The sequence below is a fragment of the Armigeres subalbatus genome, chromosome 2, assembly GCF_024139115.2.
Source record: "Armigeres subalbatus isolate Guangzhou_Male chromosome 2, GZ_Asu_2, whole genome shotgun sequence".
Lineage (NCBI taxonomy): Eukaryota > Metazoa > Arthropoda > Insecta > Diptera > Culicidae > Armigeres > Armigeres subalbatus.
In genome coordinates this window covers 424,270,799-424,293,298 of record NC_085140.1, presented here as the reverse complement: position 1 = coordinate 424,293,298, position 22,500 = coordinate 424,270,799, and the positions used below count along the sequence as shown (strand labels likewise).

At 42.0% G+C, this 22,500-nt stretch overlaps 1 protein-coding gene and 1 non-coding gene across 2 annotated transcripts in view; both read right to left on the bottom strand.

Annotated features, from left to right (window-relative positions):
* Nucleotides 1-22,500, bottom strand: part of LOC134213484 (uncharacterized) — a 72,058-nt gene that overhangs the window by 23,923 nt on the left and 25,635 nt on the right. Inside the window, 12 exon segments of the mRNA XM_062692574.1 lie at nucleotides 8,887-8,976; nucleotides 9,043-9,301; nucleotides 9,371-9,524; nucleotides 9,914-10,001; nucleotides 10,075-13,075; nucleotides 13,078-13,189; nucleotides 13,336-14,355; nucleotides 14,357-14,661; nucleotides 14,664-17,033; nucleotides 17,134-18,395; nucleotides 20,790-21,107; nucleotides 21,428-21,629. Of these exon segments, the coding sequence (XP_062548558.1) occupies nucleotides 8,887-8,976; nucleotides 9,043-9,301; nucleotides 9,371-9,524; nucleotides 9,914-10,001; nucleotides 10,075-13,075; nucleotides 13,078-13,189; nucleotides 13,336-14,355; nucleotides 14,357-14,661; nucleotides 14,664-17,033; nucleotides 17,134-18,395; nucleotides 20,790-21,107; nucleotides 21,428-21,429 (8,981 nt within the window). The 5' untranslated portion in view covers nucleotides 21,430-21,629.
* On the bottom strand, nucleotides 9,599-9,689 carry LOC134218678 (small nucleolar RNA U6-53/MBII-28). The gene has a single exon (XR_009981439.1). It is a non-coding gene; the product is annotated as a small nucleolar RNA U6-53/MBII-28 (small nucleolar RNA).

Genomic DNA, 22,500 nt, shown 5'->3' with positions numbered 1-22,500 from the left:
ACATATTGCTTTATACCAGGCAATCGCGTACACCGCAAAATAATGAATATGGTCTGCTGAAGACGTATTTATCCTTATTCGCTGCATTTGTTGAAGGCTTTCATAGCACTTCACGTTTCATGTAATCTACCCTTCTTTATTGCATGTGCAATTCTTGAACCTTCAGCTTTTCATTTAATCATCAACTTTTACGTAAGAAGGCTAAAGTGTCTTCAAGATTAGATTAAAAGACAAACGGAAATTAAAATAAGCAGTTCTTTAAGTTATGTCAAAATGGCCATTATTTCAGTCCCTGCTGAACCACTGTCATACGCATATTTGTCCCATGTTTGCTGGGATTCATATACATGGGACAATGATTCGTATAACGGCAGTGGATGATTATTATACAAAGGGTCTTATTATCAGACATCTTATGTGAGTTGTGGCTTTTATTTTGGTACCGCCATCGGGGGTGAGAATGGGTCATCGCTCTCACCGACAGCCTGGAGGTCGGATAGAAAAATCGTTCAAAAAGGTCTCTTATATTTTAGTCTTCTTGCCCTCAGATACATTCAATTTATTCTACTAGCATTCTAATTACTTGAAACAGTGACCCATTCTCACCCCCATTTGACCCATTGTCACAACGGTATTGCATATGAATTATGAAAAACGACAATGAATTTGGAACCGTAAATTATGCCAAATTGCTTTAAAACCAAACGGCCTTGAATTCGGTACCACATTCACATTATGCCAAATGTCCATTATGTCAAACGGCCTTTAATTAAACATCGCATACTAATTATGCCATTATGCCATTTTTGGCAATTTCTAGCTGTAAATCTTTAGATATCAGTACCACAAAATTATAAAAAAGCCTGTTTTGAGATCAGTTTTTTTAGTGGAATGTCTTCAACTGTCAAACCACGAGTTTAGTACTTTCCATTTAATTCTCCACGTTTTTTTTATCTTAGCGATACGTATTTCGACCTCAACTGTGAGCTGTCTTCAGTGTCTCGTACTTGAGTACAAGTCGAGTCAAGTAAGAGACACTGAAGACGGCCTCACAGTTGAGGTCGAAATACGTATCTGCAAGGATTACAAAACGTGGTGGAATTAAATGGAAAGTACTGAACTTTTTTTTAGACTTTATTAAAAAAAACACATTAATAAAGTTTAAAAAAAAAAGAAAGTACTAAACTCGCCTTATGACAGTTAAAAAAAGGAAATTTTTAACTAAATTAATTTCGCATCAATATTTCAATATTTTTTGATTGTCATATTTTTTTCAGTTTTAATAACCTTTCACACATTTTACACGATTATCCCTCGTGATCAGGGAATCAATATTCGAGCAACGCCTAATAATATACTCTTTGTCATCAACAGAGTTTGTTACTGACAAACGCACCTAGCGACAAACCTTCATCAGAACCCGAACACAATATGACAAGAATCATTTGCCTTGCATGCTCTGATATTTCCGAAAATACGCTGCTAAATTGGTAATCATTGTTCGATTCTCGAATATTTCCATAAAAGCAGAAGCTGTGATAGCATAAAACCGAAATTTTCACTAGAAATAATGCAAAATAACGGTAAGAAAAGTTAGCAACAAGATTGTCTTCTTTTTTGTTGCTGACAAAAATTTTCGGATCTTTGTCATTATTATCTCCGACAAAAACAAAGCTTTGGCGTTGGTTCTCTTTTGTCGCTTGTTTCGCAGGCGCATTCCAAAAAAAATGATTCCCTGCTCGTGATACTAATGTGAATATAATGCTCATAAATGTCACAAAAAACGTATGGCCTTCTTACCGGCATCGGGGGTTACAATGGGTCGAATAGGGGTAATAAAGGGTCACTTGAACATCAATAAAAAAGACAGGAAAGCCGTCTTCGACCAGAGATCGTACAGACTAAACACATAAAGCCTAGTATGAGACAACGGGCAGGACACAACACCCAGTGGACCAGTGGAGAATGTTCCGTATCACGAAAAGTTTCCTCCTTACCGGGGCAGCAATCAAACCCACACCCCATAGCACTTCGTCTAGGTTCAAAGTCATACCCGATGATGGTATTCCAAATGATTATACCATGAGCAACTATTTTTATTTTTTTTTTGATAAGAAAATTATTTTGAGCTTTTTAGTGGAATGTTTTCACCTGTCATAAGACGAGTTTGAACAATCCCATTGAATTCCACCACTTAATTGTATCCTGACAGATACGTATTTCGACCTCAACAGTAAGGCCGTCTTCAGTGTCTTGTACTTGACTCGACTTGAAGAAAATGATCGCAGCTTACACTATTTATACTATGCGTAGGTATAATAATTTATCTAGGTACTTATCTTACTACGGTGCTTATTTCTACTCGCTTGATGCGCTTAATGCTTAGGTATAAACTTGAAGAGCCAGGAGCTACCATTTCCATGATCTTTATTCAACAACCGCGTTTGTACCTGTCGGTAGATTTCCAAGCTCTCAGCAACATCAAGTTTCCACGGAGAAGAGACATTTCTTAAAATTTTAATGTTTGATGTCGTAATTGAATGATTTTCCTGATATACATGTTCAGCTACCTTAGACCTAAACTCATAATTTAATCCCTTATCAGTTTCCCTCTTAGCCTTACTTACTTCTGCAATATGTTCTTTTGAACCTTACATCTAACGATTTTTTTTGTTTGACCTACATATACTTTATGACACTGTGAACAATTAATTTGATAAACCCCGGCCTTATTTAACATTTCTACTCTATCCTTTGTGGAGCCAAACAGTGTCTTCAGTTGATTGCTTCTGCTGGAGAATACTAAATCGATGCCGAATTTCCTCAGTCGATGGCGTAGCTGGTGGGTGATGTGTCGATCATAGGGGACCGATTCCCTCTTCAGCGGTTCATCGATCGGTGTTAGTGTTGTCAGTTCGTTTTCCGTAGGTTCCTCTGCTTCTTGTTGATGATTGCTTGTATTGTTCTTTCCTTGTATCCATTGATCCTCGCTGTTTCCAAGATGTGTTGTAGCTCCTTCGTTTTTCCTTCTTCGCTCAGGGGAATCGTCTGCATCCTGTGGATCATGTGATGAAAGCTGCCATTTTGTGCTGATACGAATGATTTGATGTGTATGGGATGATTCTCATGGCGTTGGTGGGCTTCCTGTAGATTTCGAAGTCTAATGTTGCATTTGTTCCTTGAGATCCCAGTAGATCCAAGAAGGTAATTTACCTTCCTTTTCACTCCTCGTGGGTGAATTTGATGTCTTTATGCACGTTGTTTATCGCTTCCAAAATCCTGGGTAGATCTTTCCGGTTGATGATGCTGAAAATGTCGTCCACGTATCTCCACCACTTCTCTGGTAGTACTCCTTGTTCCTCTAGGTTGTCCTCCAAATTCGCCATGAATAATTCGCACAAAAACGGTGATAGCGGATTTCCCATAGGTGCACCCTTCGTTTGTTTGTAGAAGCTTCCACGGAATGTAAAGTAGTTCTCATTCATGCATAATCTTGCAAGCTTGAGATACATCTTTACCTTTCCTCGCCATGTTGTATCCGTCCGTTGTCCTAGTAGCCAATCCTCCAAAAGGTTCAGAGCATCCTTCACTGGAACGCTTGGGAACAATGCCGCTACGTCGAATGATACCATGATGTCCTCTTCTCCGATGTTTCCTGATTCCAATATCCTCTTGGTGAACTCCTGGGTGTTTACAACTGATCTGCTGAGGAACGGCTTCGGCATACTCTGGAACTCCTTGACTAACCACTTGGCCAAGTTTTGTGTAGGGGATCCCACTGATGAAACTATTTCTCGCATCTCTGTACCTGGCTTATGTATCTTTGGTAGTCCTTTGATCCTTGGTAAAACAGGGTTCGTCATTTTAACGCGGGCTTCTCCGATGATCGTCTTGCATTCCTTTATCGTTTTATCCGTAAGTCGGATTAGTCCGGGTAGTGGGTCCACTCTCAAATGCCTGTATGGTCCTCCGTTGATTTTGTCGTCATCTGTTCATCGTAGTCCTCTTTGTCCATTATCACCACTGCGTTTCCTTTGTCCGCCTTCATGTAGTAAACTGGTTTCTCCTTTAACTCCTTTAAAATCCTCCTCTCGTCTTTGTTCGATGTCCCATGATGTCCTGCTTTGATGGCGTCTGCTACGATGTTTCTCACGCTATTCTGGTCCCGTTGATCAACATTTCGTGAAATCGCTGTCTCAGTATCCACGATTATCTGCTCTAGATCCGCTTTCTGGGTTGTCGCATACCCTAACCCCTTGTTGAGGTGTGCTAATTGTTCCTCCGTAAACTGCTGTGTCGAACGGTTAAGGTGAATCGCGTTAAAGTCCAATTAAAAATCGACATAGCGCTTTAAAGGGCACATAACTCGAAAAGTAAACGACAGGCAAAAGCGGAAAGTAGTTTTTCACCTTTGCTCACTTGCAGCATACACGAAAAAATGGTTCACAGATGTGCTAACCGCCTAAATATTTACATTTGTGCGAGCAAAAACGCGAGGTGAGGATAGCACAGCCATTGTGCCTGCCATTTTTGGACGCCGCCGTAACTCACCTTAACAACGAATCCCTCGATCATTTGTACTGTGGGGTTAGTCGTTCTACCTTCCGTCGCTGATTTACCTCGTAGAATGGTCAATTTCTTCTTGTGCAGTCTCCTCTTCCTGTCCGCTTCACACTCTTCGGCCCGCTGTACCTTCTTTAGGAATATGTCGAAAGAATCTTGGTTCTCCTTTGCCAGCTTGAGGTGCAGGTTGTAGCACTCTAAGTTCAACCTCTCTAGCTTGGCATAGTGTCCTGATTGACAACTTCAACAAATCCGATTCCGCCCTCTTACTGATAGATTTTGGGATGTGAGCTCCATCTTAATCCTATGGCTGACAGGAGTCAGCCTCTCCTTCAGCACTTCTTAAGGAAGGCCACGTCCTTAGAATACCTGCGATCCTCCTCTTCAAATCTATAAAAGTACTACGCTCGTTCCGCTTGGATGCCATTTTGATAAGAAAATTATTTTGAGCTTTTTAGTGGAATGTTTTCACCTGTCATAAGACGAGTTTGAACAATCCCATTGAATTCCACCACTTAATTGTATCCTGACAGATACGTATTTCGACCTCAACAGTAAGGCCGTCTTCAGTGTCTTGTACTTGACTCGACTTGAAGAAAATGATCGCAGCTTACACTATTTATACTATGCGTAGGTATAATAATTTATCTAGGTACTTATCTTACTACGGTGCTTATTTCTACTCGCTTGATGCGCTTAATGCTTAGGTATAAACTTGAAGAGCCAGGAGCTACCATTTCCTTGATCTTTATTCAACAACCGCGTTTGTACCTGTCGGTAGATTTCCAAGCTCTCAGCAACATCAAGTTTCCACGGAGAAGAGACATTTCTTAAAATTTTAATGTTTGATGTCGTAATTGAATGATTTTCCTGATATACATGTTCAGCTACCTTAGACCTAAACTCATAATTTAATCCCTTATCAGTTTCCCTCTTAGCCTTACTTACTTCTGCAATATGTTCTTTGAACCTTACATCTAACGATCTTTTTGTTTGACCTACATATACTTTATCACACTGTGAACAATTAATTTGATAAACCCCGGCCTTATTTAACAATTAAGTGGTGGAATTCAATGGGATTGTTCAAACTCGTCTTATGACAGGTGATTTTTTTTTTGTTAAATATCTTGGCTGTGCATATGCATAGTACATGCTTCGACATGGACAAATTGATATGAAATTTGCGAAAAAGAATCCACGTGTCTTGGAGGGACTCGTACCCTCGACCTCCTACTCTCTAGATAGGCGTGATAACCCCTACACAACAAGATCGCTTAAAGGTCTCGTTTGCGGAAAAGCCATCAGAATCCGAGTACCAACCTCCATCGCGGTTAGCTCTTTTTTGCAAATTGAATATCTCTCGGATGCTTGATTAACCGAGCCGAGTTGCCGAATAATATGCAATTAATTAACTATTTTTATATTGAAAATTTTCAGAAAAATGTTCGATGGTTATTAGAATACCATTTTTGATTCTTCAGCAAACATGGGACAAATATGCGTATGACGATAGTATACTAAGTACAGATTCCATTCGATTTTAATGTTTAAAAATTTGATATTGCTTATCAACCACGAAAATCTCATAATCCTTGTTAAATTGATGAGACTCCTAAACCAAAGCAAAAAAAATCGTTGGGAAAACACGAAAAAAATAAAGAAATTTCAATTTTTTTGTATGTAAAAAAATGTTAGACCAACCGACGTAAAAAAATAATTTAAAAAAATTGTGTAAACGCTTAGATTTCATTTCATCAGCGTAAAAAAAAGTGTCACAGTAAGTGAAGAAATCTCGCTTAACTTTCAAAAGGTCCTAAGTAACATTTTTTTCATGAATTAATTTCAATAGCGCAATAAACAGAACAACATGAAAGCTTTTGATTGCAGTACTCAAATTATTTCATGAAAAAAATGTTACTTAGGTCCTTTTGAAAAGATAGGCGAGAAATGTTAAACATCATAAAAACACAAAAACTATTCGATTTTGCCAACATAAATGTTCCGAGCGTGTTGCCAAAATTGAATGGGGTCTGAAAAAACAATTCGTGCCTAGTTGCCTCGCAACTGGATCTCAAACAACGAGCTCCATCGTCGTTGTCAGGTTGTCACCATAGGCCGATAGCAACAGAAATTTCGGATCGGAAGTGGGGCTGGGTCGGCTAAACCTTATGCGACAACAAAAATATCTGTAAACAAGCCGTAGACCAAGCGGGAAATCGCCTCGTAGCCTAAATAAAGAAATAAAAGATGCGCATTTACCATTTACCTACGCCAGGGTTCGGATTTTGCACTCACTCACGCGACAACAGATTTCTCCACCATCCATTTTATCCGGATAAATTACAGAGCCATAAACTCCGGCACAAGCAAGCGATGGTTCGGAAATTTATTATTGTTCTTCCCATGTTTCGAGAAAATCAAATGCTGCTTATTTTGTCTCTCAAAAGTAATTGGAACTGACCTTGCGCCACGGTAAGTAGAAGGTTCAATACAGCAGTTTTTCTCACAGATTCATTATAAAGTTGTTTTGAGTTCGAAACCCGCTCGGTTTAATTTATTCTGAATATGATTGTAAAAATAATATGAAGTAACGAGAAGGAGAATTTGGTGGAGTGAAATTAAATCCGGCGCTCAAGAATTTAACACCCGTCGTTCTATCCGCATAGAAGAGAGAAGGCCATATGTCATAAGGCCGTTTGGCATGACGACTTAAATGTCTGAAGGTTATTTGACTTAAGACCATTTGGCATAATTTGTTGCGTATCTCGAGGCCATTTGGCATAACGACCATTTGGCATAATCCTTGAAAAGATGTATCAAATACAATGGGCCGTTTGGCATAACGACCATTTGGCACAAAAAAGGTTAATCGTAAGAATATATGATTTCCATTTTTAGAAGTATGTAGAAGTATAACGCATTTGCCCGGAATAAGCCAAAAGAGTAGATGACCGCTTCTTGCAAAGTACGCTTCTTCTTCTTCTTCTTGGCATTACATCCCCAAACTGGGACAGAGCCGCCTCGCAGCTTAGTGTTCCACTTCCACAGTTATTAACTGCGAGGTTTCTAAGCCAAGTTACCATTTTTGCATTCGTATATCATGAGGCTAACACGATGATACTTTTATGCCCAGGGAAGTCGAGACAATTTCCAATCCAAAAATTGCTTAGACCAGCACCGGGAATCGAACCCAGCCATCCTCAGCGTGGTCTTGCTTTGTAGCCGCGCATCTTATCGCACGGCTAAGGAGGGCCCCAGTACGCAAAGTACGCATTTGCCCGGAATAAGGCAAAAGAGTAGATGACTCATTATATGAGTGAGAAATCCGAAGCCTTTCCTACATACATCAGCAATATCAAACGGGGAAATGATTCGTTTGAAAGTATCGCATCGCTGGTCCGTAAATAACACTCTTACTTTCAGTCGAGAGTTGGGCCGCTGAAGACATCACGTAGATTGGACGAAAATTGAGAGACGGTGGTAGCGGAACAAAAAAACGATGTGATTTGAATGGAGCAAAACTCAAATAAATATAGGCTAAAGGGTGGGCGTGGGCGGACATTGGAAAGAGCTAGTAAAATTTGTTAGCTTAGTTTTAGGTACAGAGGGCAATACTCTATCTGCTGTTTGTATTCCCAATCGCGTGGACAGGAGGATTGCGCAAATACTGTTCATAGAGCATATATTATGAGTAGATAAAGAAAGTTATAACAATCACAATAAGTCGACAAAAACACGAAAAAGTTAAATATCAAGAGAAAATAAACATAGCAGCAAGATACAGCGGTGTAAATCTTGGTAATAAAATGTATGTATTATGTTCGAATGTTCTGCATAGGAAAAGCTCCAACGAAACGATGATGATACATTTGAAATGTAGATATTTGTGTATGACATGTGATCAAATAGGCATGGGGATAATGCATGTATCACAAGGCGTGTACTGTAGGCAAGTGATAGAGCGTTGTGCGATTGGTGATCACGAATTGGCGAAATTTGCCTCAAGAACTTCCCCGTGGTTAGCATGTACGGTTATAGTGTTTATGTAAAAAGTTTTGTATTATGAAAGGAATAATGTGAGTGCTTCAATATTTCCACAAATAACGCGATCGTACAAATTTCGAACAATTTGGAACCAACAGTCAGTTTGATTAAAACAGTTATTCGCAAAAAAAAGAATCAGATACAATTAGAACATGGGAGATAAAGAGGTAAAGGAGTAGCGCGTACGAAAATGAAAAATGAACTGATTGAGATTGTAACGATTAGCAAAAATAGTTTTCGAGAAACAACGTAAACCGCCCGGCAAGGGCCAAATACCTCGCATTGGCACCCTCTTGAATCTGCGTCACCAAGTCACCGAGGACTTCGTGCTTGATGTAATACAGCATCCGGACGCGAAGAAGCACTCTGCAGATGAAAGAAGGCATATATAAGTTTTTGTTACTTCTGAAGAAGGGATGGTAGCAGAATTACTTGTTAGCATGTCTTGTAAGATGTTTCTTGTAATTCACATCTAACATATTCTCTGCGTCATATTTTTCATCTTTGCTCCAGTGATTCGGATCAGTGGTCGGCGTGCTGGAGCCACCAGAATCGGTGTCGGACTTGGTCGCTTTTGGCTCTTTCTGCGTGCCGGAGGAATTCGATGAACCATCTTCATTTACATCTGTGACGCTTCCTTCACGCTTCAGTGTCGGAGCTCCTGGTGCTCCCGGGTTCGCAGATTTGCGTCCTAAGGTTTAAACACAACGTTCGAATTGTAATTTCGAATAAGGAACATGCATGCGAGAAAACTAATTACCTTTGGCATTTCGTCCTCTGGGAACCAGGTTATGTAATCCACTATGATTGCGAGCGATCTCACGTTGCTCACCACCTTCCGAAGGGGTGATCAGTTCCCAAATGAAATTCTTGATCTTCTCGTCTCCCTGATAGCGATCGAGACAATACAGCAACTACAACAAAAATTAGACAATGGTTGAACAATCAAATCGTAACAATATTGTTCATAATGGAACAATAAACCATATTCTTTCAGTTAAAAGTTGAGAAGTTAACTTTGTTTTACTCAGCGAAAACCTAAAGTTTCCTCAATATTAGCATAGCAGTCATCATTAAGAATAAATCCTCTTCCTGATGTATTTTAAAACATTGGCGAATGAAATGAGCAAGTGCACAATTCCACAACTTAATTAATTGAAATTTGTTATAATATGAGATTTATATTATTTGTATTATTATGTTTGAGCTTGAAATAAAATTAATATATAGGATGGACTCCTTACTTCCATTCGCCCCAGTTTTTTAAAACGGAATGAAGAAAAATTTCATCGATAATACTCACAATAATACGAGAACATTCTTCGATGTCTTGCTCACGCCAACCTCGCTTAAACTGTCCTTGTTCCAAAATTTCAGTCCAGCGGGCCCATCTGAAATTAAAATTTGAAGAAAAAAAAACTGTTATGTTTATGCCGACAAATATCACGAACCAAAACAACTTACCCATGCGAGAGCAATCCTTTCTCCACCTTGAACAACTCAGAACGAGCCCAGTTTCCGTAGGATACTTCGTCGAATCCGAGTGCCGCCAGTGTATCCCGATCTCGGGGAATGTATTCATCCTTCTCGACCTGCTGTTTCTTGTTTTTGTCCTTGCCACGGTTCCGTTTGCTTCTGGTCTTCAAACCACCGCTACCTTCTTCACCTTCGCTTCCGTGCTCGCCTGAAGATTCATCGGACATATCCATAACACCATCATCATGGCCGTATCGTTTGATCTGCGTACGTTTTCGCGGCTCCGCAATGACCAAGTCTTCTGTTTCGTCCTTCTCGCACGCCGAGGGATCAATCTCAGCCTTTTTAGCCCACTTGTTCCAGAAATCTGGATCATCGATATTGATATCGCTCCGATTGGCGGCTGCTGCGAAGGAGGCTTTCGAGAACGTTGAGCCCTTCTCACTCTCCATGGTGATAACCTGTGTTCGTCGAAGCAGAATGGAATCGATGTCTTCTTCACAGAACTTGTCACCTGCATCGTCATCCATAACGGCTCCATAGGCACCCTTTTTCAAGAGATCCTCAATCTCTTTCTTCGACAATTGTTTGTTGTTATCCTTTCCTCCTTGAGCGGTATTCATACTTTGTAGAATGGCCTTATCCAAGCCCAGCTTGAGCGAAGCCTTATCGAACATCTCGCGCTCGTATGTGTTGCGACAAAGCAAGCGATAGATTTTAACCATCTTTTGCTGACCGATACGATGACAACGCGCCTGCGCTTGTAAATCGTTCTGCGGGTTCCAGTCACTGTCGTAAATGATAACCGTATCAGCTGCAGTTAAATTGATTCCCAAACCACCAGCTTTCGTACACAACAGGAAGACAAACCGATCGGAATCTGGTTTCGAATATCGATCAATGGCAGCTTGACGCAAATTTCCACGAATACGACCGTCAATACGCTCAAAGGGATATTTCCGATAAATTAAATAATCTTCCAAAATATCCAAACAGCGGACCATTTGACTGAAAATCAATACTCGATGACCATTTGCTTTCAATTTTGGCAGCAGTTTATCAATCAGCACCATTTTACCAGATGACACGATCAAGTTTTTGTAGTACGCTTCCGCATCATCGCCGTGCTGTTGACGATAATCGTATTGAATTTGATCTTCGGCACCATTTAGCAAATATGGATGAATACAACACTTTCTCAACTCCATCATAGTGTTCATCAGGTTCGGAATATTTGCTGAGGTCGTTCCCTTCATCAAAAATGAGAAGTTTTGCTCTAGGATGCCTCGATAATACTTTTTCTGAATGTTGGTCAGTTCTACTTCAACAATTGTTTCCTCCTTCGGAGCAAGCGACTTCTCGACATCGTCCTTCAATCGCCGTAGCATCATAGGTTTAAGCAACGCCTGTAGTTTGAGTACTTCACTCTCCGTTTTCAGACTTCCGAATTCCCGCAAGAACTCATCATTTGATGAGAACTGGCTTGGTTCAAGGAAGTTCAGCAACGAGAACAATTCATTAACGTTGTTCTGCAACGGAGTTCCCGAAAGAAGTACACGATGTTCCAGACTTAGCTGACGGAGACCTTCCAATAATTTACAATTACGGTTCTTCAAGCGATGAGCCTCATCGATGACACACACTCGGAAATTGAACGGTTTCAAGTCCTGATAATCTGTGACGATCATTTCAAATGTCGTAATCAACACGTTGAATTTATTGATGTCTTTTATGTACTTTCCATTTTCATAACGGTAGAACACCTCGTAGTCCTGAATCATTTGCCTACTGGTAGCTGAACCATGATAAACGATCACATTCATGTCCGTCCACCCTTCGAACTCTCGCTGCCAATTAGGAATGGTTGACAAAGGCGCAATCACCAGGAACGGCCCTCGAATGCCATACTCATAAACCGAATGTACGAATGTCAAGCTCTGGATGGTTTTGCCTAGACCCATTTCGTCGGCCAAAATACAATTATTTCCCTTATACCACGAGTACCGCAACCAGTTTAGACCTTCCAGCTGATAAGGACGCAGCCTGTTACCTGCCTTATAAGTAGGACTCTCTGGCAGAGCCTTCCACTGATCTGGATGTGGCCGTTTCTTAGTTTTCCATTCACTTTTCGGTGGAATTTTATTAAATCTGTAGTATTGTTCGATCTTAGGAAGATCTACATCGTCCTCCAATTCCCAGGTGCTGTCTTCATAAGGCAAACTCTTCCATTTCACTAAGTAATGCTTCACCGTTTTGCCGTCGTCGTCGGTATGCTCGGAAACATCCAGCACTCGATCAACTTCGACAAAGTCCGGATTGAACGGCTCCTCATCCAAGGACTCGAAGATATTGAGCTGCTGCTGCTGCTTTTGCAAAAAACGTTTGATTTTGTTTCCAACTCGTTTATCGCCTTTGAAAAGCTCATCTTCAGTACGCCACTCGCAGTGTAGATAGGAAAAGTTACGATACTTCACATAGTATTCCTCAACGTCGATGAACACCGGTGGTTCCTTCTTTTCTTCTGGCTTGTCTTCATTCTTTTCATCTTCAGTTTTCTCATCCTTGGTATCTTTTTGGTCGTCAGTATCCATCTTCTCGCCTCCCTTTTTCTCCGCTGATAATTTTGCTGATTCTTCTTTATCTTCAGACGATTCTTCATCACTGTCATGCTGTTTCGCCTTAACTTTCTCAGAATCATTTTCTGCAGAATCTTTCTCGGATTCTTCCAGGTCATCTGTTTCCATTTTTTCTACCTCTGAAATGTTTGACGTTTTTTCAATTTCCTCCTTTGATTGTTCGTCTATTTTTGGTTCCTCATCAACTTGTTCATCGACTTCCATTTTAGTTTCATGTTCTTCAGCATCATTTTGTTTTTTGCTTTCTTTATTGTCCTCTTCTTTGTCATCAGAGTCAGTCTCTTTTTCGGGATCTGCTTCTCCTTCTTCTTGCTTCTTTTCAGAAGATTCACTGCAATCGCCTTCCCTTTTTCAGTATCCTCAGCTTTCACTTCTGGTTCAGGAGTTTTTTCTTTCGGCGGCGGTGGTGGTGGATCAGGTTTCAATTCTCGTTTACCCATTCTTACTGCGAGAACATAATGGACAACCTGGTTTAAAAATAAATAAATTAGTTAAAAATGTGTATACAAAATAGTAAGTAATTATAATACGATAGAGAACGGTTCTGATTCTTAACTATCTTGTCCAACTTTATTGAAAAAATGGAGTGAAACTTGCGACATCTTCAACTTACCATTGAGTCCTCGTCTCCTGTATTCACATACACATAGTTTGGTTTATTAGCTTCCTCAGATTTCACTTCACTACTCGTTTCAGGCTTCGAATCCGTGGTGCTAACCTCTTCTCCTCCCTCCGTCCCAACTGTGCCGGAGTTTGTATCGGTAGCTTCGGACGAAGGGCCCGCTATGGCACCTTCCCCACTGCTGTCAGCATCCTTCTTTTCAGCAGATTCTGCTACTTTCTTTTCTTTTCTCGTAGGTGGAATAGGAGATATAATACCGGACTCATCATCGGAGAATCGGAGCATAACATCATCTACGTATTTTTTCCGTTGGGTATTTCGAGCAGACCGGCGTTTGGAACTGTCGATTTCCGAATCCGGTGGAGGTGATGGGGGTGGCGTAGTTATTAGATCATCTCCTTCTCCGTCCGATTCAACCGTCAGTCTAATTCGACGTGATCGACTCTTCGAACTACTTCCACCCGATGGTTTTTTGCTCCTGGAACTGGATGAGCTTTTCTTCTTGCTCTCACCACTTCCTGGCTCCTTCTTTTTACTGCTCTTCTTCTTCTTGGGGGTATCACCTTCTGCTTCCGCACTTTCTCCCACACTGTCTTCATTTTCACGCTCCTTTTCTTTCGTTTCGCTCTCCTCCAGTAAGCTTTTTATTGGAATTTTAGACACTGGAATGTCGTCAAAATCTGTCACCTCATCCTTATTCGCAACCATCTCTTCTGTTTTGGATTCTTTATCGGGACCACTTGTGGCATCAGTTGAATTTTGGGAATGCATCAATGAAGCAAGCGTTTGGTTCTCATCCGCTTCACTTGTGGCCTTCGAAAGATCTTGGTCATGATCTTGACTATTGGCATCCATTGACATAGAATTGTCGCCTTCTGGTGCTCCCTTTTTACCACGTTTTTTCTTAGACATATCAGTATCCTTAGGTTATTTTTTCTTAGGCTCCTTCTTCTCCGTTGGTTCTTTAGGTTTCTTGGGTTCTATAGGCTCCCGAGGTTTTCGCGTTTTTTTTTAACTTTTTCCAGCTGGCATCAGTTGCAGTGTCCAGATCTCCCACGGAGTCCACGGAGAGATTTTCTTGAGATTCAGTTTCATTCAATGTGTCATTGCAACTTTCCGATGTTACTTCTAACAATCCGGTTTCAGCTGTAACGGAATCGTCCGATACAGGTAATGCGGTGACCACCGTTTGAGTTTGAGAAGTTTCATCACCGGAGGTAACCAGCGGTTGCTGCGGCGGCTGAGGTTGCCCTGGTACAGGCGTAAGAGCGACAGATGCAGCAGCAGCAGCGGCAGCCGCAGCTGCTTCCTGGGTCATTTTTCCGCTTTCTTTAAACGGGGTTCACGTGGTTTATTCGAAGGAGTTCGACAACGTCGACCAGTCGTGCTTGTCACTTGTGGGCTATCAATCATCGCGGATGAGTACATCGAGTGATTCTGCATCATGCATTGGGAACCACCCTGACATGCGTCAGCCGTTTCATGTTGCTGTAACATGGCAATCCTTTCCTGTATACGCATTACTTTTTCTTGATTGTCAGCCATGGGAAGTTTGTAAAGATCCTGTAGTTGTTGCTGGAGAGCGGATCGCTCCTGAGAATGGGTCTGATACGGCGTCTGATATGGATTCATCATATCCGGGCTCATCATACCGTGCACACCAGGGCCATGAGGACCGTGAATAATTGGACCGCCTGGCGGCATATGTATTCCATACATCGGTGGGGCCTGCCCTGACGCAGGACCCATTGCACCGTACATTTGCGGTGGAATTTGTGTTGTATTCGAAGGTATCGTCGTCACCGGCGTACTGGTCGATATGATCTGCTCACCGGGCATCGTTTCAGATTGATTTGGGTAAGCTGACATGGCCGCTGTAGGTAATGTTGGAGTCGTAGTTGAAGTTGGTACCGACTGTTCGGGACTTGTGGTCGTCGTAGAAGCTGTCGTCACTTCCGGTGCTTGGAGTTCGGTCAACATTACAGATGTGATAGGTTCGGTTGCGGTTGCCGAATCCAAGGATATTTCAGTCTTTTTAGCATCGAAACTTGGGGCTTGATTTGAGTTATCAGAATGATACACATCATCTCGTTTATCGTTTGTTTCAGTATTCGTCGTCTCCAAACCGAGTGTTTGGCTTTCCCGGATTGTTTCATCCAATCCAGTGTCTGAGTTCAGCAGCAAATTCGTTGATCCGTTATTTGTTTGATTCATGGATTCGAAATCCGTTCCGGACATTAAAGAACTCGAAGACTTGCTCTCGTCGGTATTTGATTCCGCAGGAGCCGGCACAATGCTGTCACGCGATTCTTCGTTGCTGCTATTTTGCTCAGACATGGAATGCCTTTGCTGTAAACTGTCCGTCTCACTTACGGCTGACTCCGGTATGGATCCAGCCGCTCCTAAACTCGAAGGAGCTTCATTAGCATTACTTGAAGTAAGACTGTCGATGAGACTGAGATCAGCAGATGGTTTTAGGGACTCTGTATTACTGAGCGGTGGCACAACACTTTCGACGCTTGTGACAGTTGGTTCCGCCGACAGGGTCGAAATCGGTGGAAGCTCTACTGAAGAAGCTGTGGTATGCTGCTGTTGCTGATGTTGCGAATGTTGTGATGGAGTCGATACAGGTGTTACTGTAGGGAGCGATTGCAAATCGCTCAAATGAGGTGCTTGTGTAACAGGAACCGGTTGATGCGTGACTGGTGGCGCAACCGGTGATGCTACCGAAGTTGGAGCACTTGGTACTGTGGCACTAGGTATGTGTTGTGGCTGCTGTTGCTGTGGTGGTGGTTGCTGTTGTGGCTGATGCTGCTGAGTTTGACCGCTAGGCGACATCATCATCTCATCATTAAATGAAGGAGATTGCAGCTGCTGGGAAATCGAGTGCGATGAAGGAACAGATGGAGTTGTTTGTGGGGGTTGCTGTTGTACGGTCATTGGTTGCATTGTCGTCAAGTGCGACTGATGTTGTTGAGAAGGTGATTGCTGTGTTGACTGAGATTGAAGTTGCAGCAAATGCGACGGTGGTTGAAGTTGCGTGAGCATTGGCTGCTGTTGTTGGGGTTGCTGCTGTGGTTGCGGAGGATGCTGATGCGCTTGATGCATTGATGGTAATTGCTGTTGGGGTGGTGGTTGCTGCTGCGGTTGTGATAAATGGGGTTGGTGAAGACTATGTACAGGAGGCGGTGGTTGTTGTTGCTGCTGGGATTGTTGCTGAACCGACGGGTCAACGAGACTCTTATCATCTAGATTGCTATACTGCAGCCCGCTAGGGGGGCCTTGAGTTGGCGGTATCACATGCATCGTTTGCGACACAGGCGGTATCAGACTGGAGATGTCGTTCAACTGTGAGATCTGTTGAACGTGTGGTGGGGGTGGATGGGAGGCTTGAGACACATGTAAATGCGGAGCATGAGGATGCATCGGGGGCAGGTGCTGATTTCCGAGCTGTTGTTGTTGCTGCTGCTGCTGTGGTGGTTGTTGTTGCTGTGGAGGTTGTTGAGGCATGCCATGATGAGCACTACCATTTATTCCACCGCTACCAGGTCGTTGAACCATTGGAGGCCATTGTTGATGATGCTGTGGGGACATCGGCAACCGTGGGCCCAATGGAGAAAGTGGATTGTTCTGCATTTGCTGCTGATGCGGAGGCCCTCGATAAGCGGCAGCTTGAGAGTATTCCAAACCTGTGGTAAATAAGTAAAAACAATAAGTTAGAACATAAAAAAATAACCATTCACATTTAATCATACATCCAATCCTCGATTTACGAACATATAAGCTTACCTGCTGCAGCAGCGGACGGAGGCATAACCATCTGTTCAAGAGCTTGCAGAGTGTTCACCGGTCCAGAAGCTGAGGCCGCCGTCGTTAGCTTTGTAACCGGCATCGACTGTTGCGGTCGTGGGCTCTGGATGCTTGCACCAGAGCTGGCCAAATGAGGATGAGGTGACATGGTAGTAGGCAGAGTAGTTTGCGGTGCTTGCGAAGTGACACTGCCAGGCGGTTTGGCGGGGGACATAACCGGCCGAGGTGACATTTGCGTGTGGGGGGACATTTGTGGTGGTCGCGGAGACATTTGCGGGGAGAGCTGAGGGAAAGGTGCTCTATATTGCGGACTGCTTCCGTGCTGTTGTGGTTGCTGTTTGGTGGCGTTCGGTAGGTACGATTGCTGCTGTGGGGCACTCGCACCATAGCCAGGAACACTTGGTATTGTACTGTGAGACATTTGATGTCCTCCCAGCGTACTAGTACTGTGATGACCTGCTGGCTGTTGATTAGCCTGAGATTGTGACATTGCTGTTGCCAACGCACCCGCGCTATGCATCAGACCACCACTAGTTGGTTGTTGTGAATGAACCAGGCCTGGATGTTGGCTCCCTAACAGACTATTCTGTTGCTGACTTTGTTGTGAATTTAAACTTGTTAAGCCAGGATGCTGTTGAGGGTGAGCTTGGGTGTGAGATGGCTGACTTCCGTGAGTTGGCTGTTGTTGAGTTTGTTGCGGTTGTTGCTGTACAGGCTGCATTTGGCTAGCATGCATTTGTTGCTGCGTTTGTGGCGTTTGACCAGGTATAGGTAGATGGGATTGCTGGGGCGGATGTTGTGGCAACTGCCCTGGAGGTTGTTGCTGTGGGGTAGTCATCTGGTGAAGACTTGTGGGAACCTGGCTCGCACTCATATGCTGCCCATACGCGCTTTGATCGAGCTGATGCTGGTTGTAAACATGCTGGGACGATCGACCGGTGTGCTGCTGCATGGTGGGTGCGTACGAGGCGTATCCGGTTTGCGCCGCTGCTGTTTGTGGTTGAACGACCGGCGCTCCCGGATACATAGAATGACCCGCTTGGGGATAATGCTGTGAAACACGTTGCTGCTGTTGCTGTGGTTGTTGTGGTTGCTGTTGTTGCTGTTGAGTCGGTTGTTGCGGCTGACTTAACGATCCGTAACCCTGTTGTGGCATCATGCCGCCCATCATCGCTTGCTGTGTGGGGTACTGAAGCTTTGATGTGTCCTGCTGAGGATAACCGCCCATGTGCTGCCGGTAGCTGAAATAAACAATTCGATTGCAACATAAATTAAATTAATACTCTTCCCCACATTTATCACAGTTTCCTAATAGAAATAAGGGTAAAGACGGCTTTGGCAGGTTTTGTTCTATTATTGGCAGGGGGTTTTTGTCGACCAAATTTTATGAAATTTGGCCACAATATTCTTTGATATGCAAAGAATGTTTAGGCCAAATTTGAGCCTAGTCAGTCATAAAAAAACCCCTGCCAATGATAGAACAAAACCTGCCAAAGCCGTCATTCCCCCTATAATAATTTTATATGTGGCCAAAATTATGAGTCGATTTATGTGATGTAGATATGTATTGTATTTTCTTCACTCCAAATCACAAAAAAACAGTACAGTGGCGATAAAGGATAGTGAAAACCCAGTAAAAAATCCTTTACGTAATAAGTTTATCGCCCCTTGGATATATGTTTCAAAGACTGGCCCAGCCTATCATGAAAAAAAAGTGTTGTCAAATTGACCCTACCGGAACCCTCCAGGATTGTGCCTTTGGGTGAAAAATTTTAGCTAAATGAATCTATGACAAAAAATCGAAAGCGATAAAAGGCCGAAAGGGACAAAAGGTAAAAGATGTAGAAATAAGGAACAACTAAAAAAGAAGAACAAAAAAGTAGAAGGAACAAATAAAGAAAAAGGAACAATGAGAAGGGAAAAAGAGAAGAAGGCAAAAAGAAGAAGGAAAAAAAGAAGGGAGAAGGAAAAAAGAAAGGAGAAGGAAGCATGAAGAAAGGAGAACAAAGTAGTATGAAAAGTAAGAAGGAAAATTGAAGGAAGAAGAAGGAAAAATGAGGAAAGATGAAGAGAGAATGAAGAAGAAAAAAGGAGGAAGGAACAAGGAAGATACGAGTAAGAAGAAAAAAAAAAGAAGAAGTAATAAGAAAGAAGGAGGAAGGAAGAATGAAGAAAGGAGGAGGACGATTGAAGAAAGAAGATAAGAAAGAAGAAGGAAGAAGAGAGAAAGACGGAAGGGGAAACGAAGAAAAGCGAAGGAAATCCTTTTCCATCTTTTCTCCCTTTCGACGTTTCATCCATTCGACCGTTTGTCTTTTTCGATTTTTGTCCTTAATGACCAATTGCCCCTTAGACCCTCTGTCCTTCGATCATTTGTCTCTAACCTAACTCTAAGAACACCTCCGTTTCTCTTTGGTGTGTATCTTTAAATTAATTGATTGTTATGAAAAACGTGAAAATGCTATCAAAGGTGGCAGAGACATGTGTTGCTGCGCGCGTTCGTCTACATACAATGTTTGAGCACTACACATCACAAGCACCTTTGATTAAATGTTTTTTTTATATGACGATCAATGAATTCCAACAATAATCCAACTCCGAATAAATCAGCCGGAAACTTTATATAAAAGTTCATATAATTTTCGCATCTGTGGAATTGATCTTTAACACATCAACTGCCTTTGTTGTAATTCTAAGCTCTCAGTCAAGTATACCGAACCAATTTCTAGAACGAAAGAGTGACGAAGTGATTTTGAACAAATAAATAAAATCCATTCAGTGAGTGAAACTAATTAAGTTATGCAACTAATACGTAATGCACGCCGGAGCCACGCAACCACGCGCACTGAAAATATATTGGCGTGTAATAGGGATCCTATATTAAGAGATGGACGAATACTTTTCCAGAAGATTTAGCAATGCTGTTATACTTTCGTAAACAAGCACTACCTGCACTTGCCGCAGCGCAAAATGTGGAGTTTTTACAATACTTCAAATTTAATGACACGTTTGGATTATTTTATCTACCATTCAGCAGTGCATTCTCACTAAAATAAAAGAGCAAAACGAATGAACATAATACAACGCATAAACTGGACTAGGGTGACTGTTCCATTTTTCATCTCACTGAACATATATTCATCTCATCGTTAAACAAAGAAATACTATTATAGCATCAATCTCGTCGCTTCTTTTTGCTAACATGCGTGCTCACTGCTGAAAAAACTCATAAAAATAAGAAACAAACCAAATTTCTTTTCATTGCTCTGTTTTTGATGAGAGGAATATAGGAGCTATGGGATGACATTTTTTGGAAATTCCGTAACTTGGCTTAGAAACGTCGCGGTTAATAACTAAAAAAGTGCTGAAAGAACACTAAGCAGCGAGGCGGCAATGTCCCAGTGGGGGATGTAATGTCAATAATAATAAGAAGAAGAACCAATTTGATTCCGTACCTAATGCCATAGAGTATTTTGTCACATACATTAGTTTCTTTAAAAATGTATGAAATCTGACATCAAGTTACAATAACAACATCAAGTTACAACTATATGATTAAACCGTTTGAAAGAGTAGCAGTAATCATGATTACGACGTCAATAAATTAAAACCCATTTCACAGATTTCACACATACCTGGTTGGCGTTTGACGCTGTGTTGGCTGCGCTGCCTGGGGATGCCCGTAGCCCATGGGAGCAGCGTACGGATTGGCCTGCGGTGGCGGAGGCGGTTGAGTACCCCACAAGCTGTCCGCCATGCCACCCATCGCGGCGTTATGATCCGGCATGGAATACATATTGTCCGTCGTGGCTGGCTGATAGGCAGGATACTGCGACTGCGGTTGCTGCTGCTGCATCGGGTGCGGCGCCCTATGCCTGGCATATGGTCCACCGGCGTTACCTGGCGGTCCCATGCCACGAGGAGCAGTTGGATCGTATCGATAGTAGGCATCCCTGCAGATGGGTCACACGTACACAAATAGAATGGAAATGAATTAACAATGCTTATACCGAGACATTCACCGTCAGAACTGAGACATTTTATGGAGGAATAGTGAGAATTAGACGATATTTTTAGCCAAACCACATCGACTCTAAAATCTTCTGACCGCATGAAATCTAACAACAATCGATCTGGCTATAAATAGGCTAAATTTCTCTCACTCTCGTCCCGAATGTCTCCGCTTATTTGATTTCGTAATCTCATGTGCGGACTGCAGTTCTCTGTATGGAATAATTAATCGCTCAAACAAATATACAGCAGGAATACTCACATTGTTTCGGTTATAAAAACGACTGGACTGCACAAACTATCGACGTCCTGTTCTAACTACGAAAACACTACTACCGTTGCTGCCGGTAGGATTTACTTCTGGCAATTTTGTTGCTAACAAAACGTTTAGCAATTTAACGAAAAAAGCTATCCGCTTCACTTGTATCTTCTGACTGACTCATTGGTTGATGTCGGTGCTTTTCCTATCGAAAAGAAAATCGATTTGCAAAATATATGTAACACATGTTTCAGAGAGTTAATTCCTGATCATTCTAAATTCGTTGCTTAGTAGTGTGTTTAAATTTAATTGCGATTTTCACAGTGGTTGATGGTGAATTGGCGATAGATGCAAAAAAAAACAAAAAAAAACAAGCAATAGTTAAAGTTCTTTCGCTACACTAAATAACGGTGTTCCAACGGCGCTGGGTGGTGATGCTCAGACCTGCAAGCAAACGAGAAAAGGAAAAGACTGAAATTAATCACAAATTGATTTGTGTTGACATTAGAGCTAAAATTTGCATTTGAACCGAGCAGAAATCTAGCGAGTGCTCGAGTGAGTAAGCGAGCAAGCGGATGTAAATCGAAAGGGACAAATGAGCACACCTTTCCCGACCCAAATGTGCCTGATGGGGTGATGAAATAAAAAATAAATGCAGTTTTGGTTGGTGATATGCGCAGTAGTGTGCTTTCTTTATATTATGCTGAAAACCCACCCCCGTATTTTTCTCTGTGATGGGTTGCAGCAGCAACAGCCATCAAGTTGCCATTCTCGACTTCTGGACAAGATGATTGCATAGGTTTTTTAAGATGTCGGTGCATCTTGCTAAATGGAAGGGAAAACTCGAAACCTTAACCCTAGCAGAAGTTACCTAAAAATCATTGTAGGATCGTCATAGGAATCCTTCTATTTATTAATTATCTATAAATTTTAATAACATCCAAATTACACGAACCTGTGCAGCACATAGTTGGGTAACCAATTTGATTTGTACCCCTAGCAAAATTTTCTTCGCATCTCTGATTCCATGCGTATGTTTTCCATGGTAATCGATGAATTCCAAAGTTGTACACAAT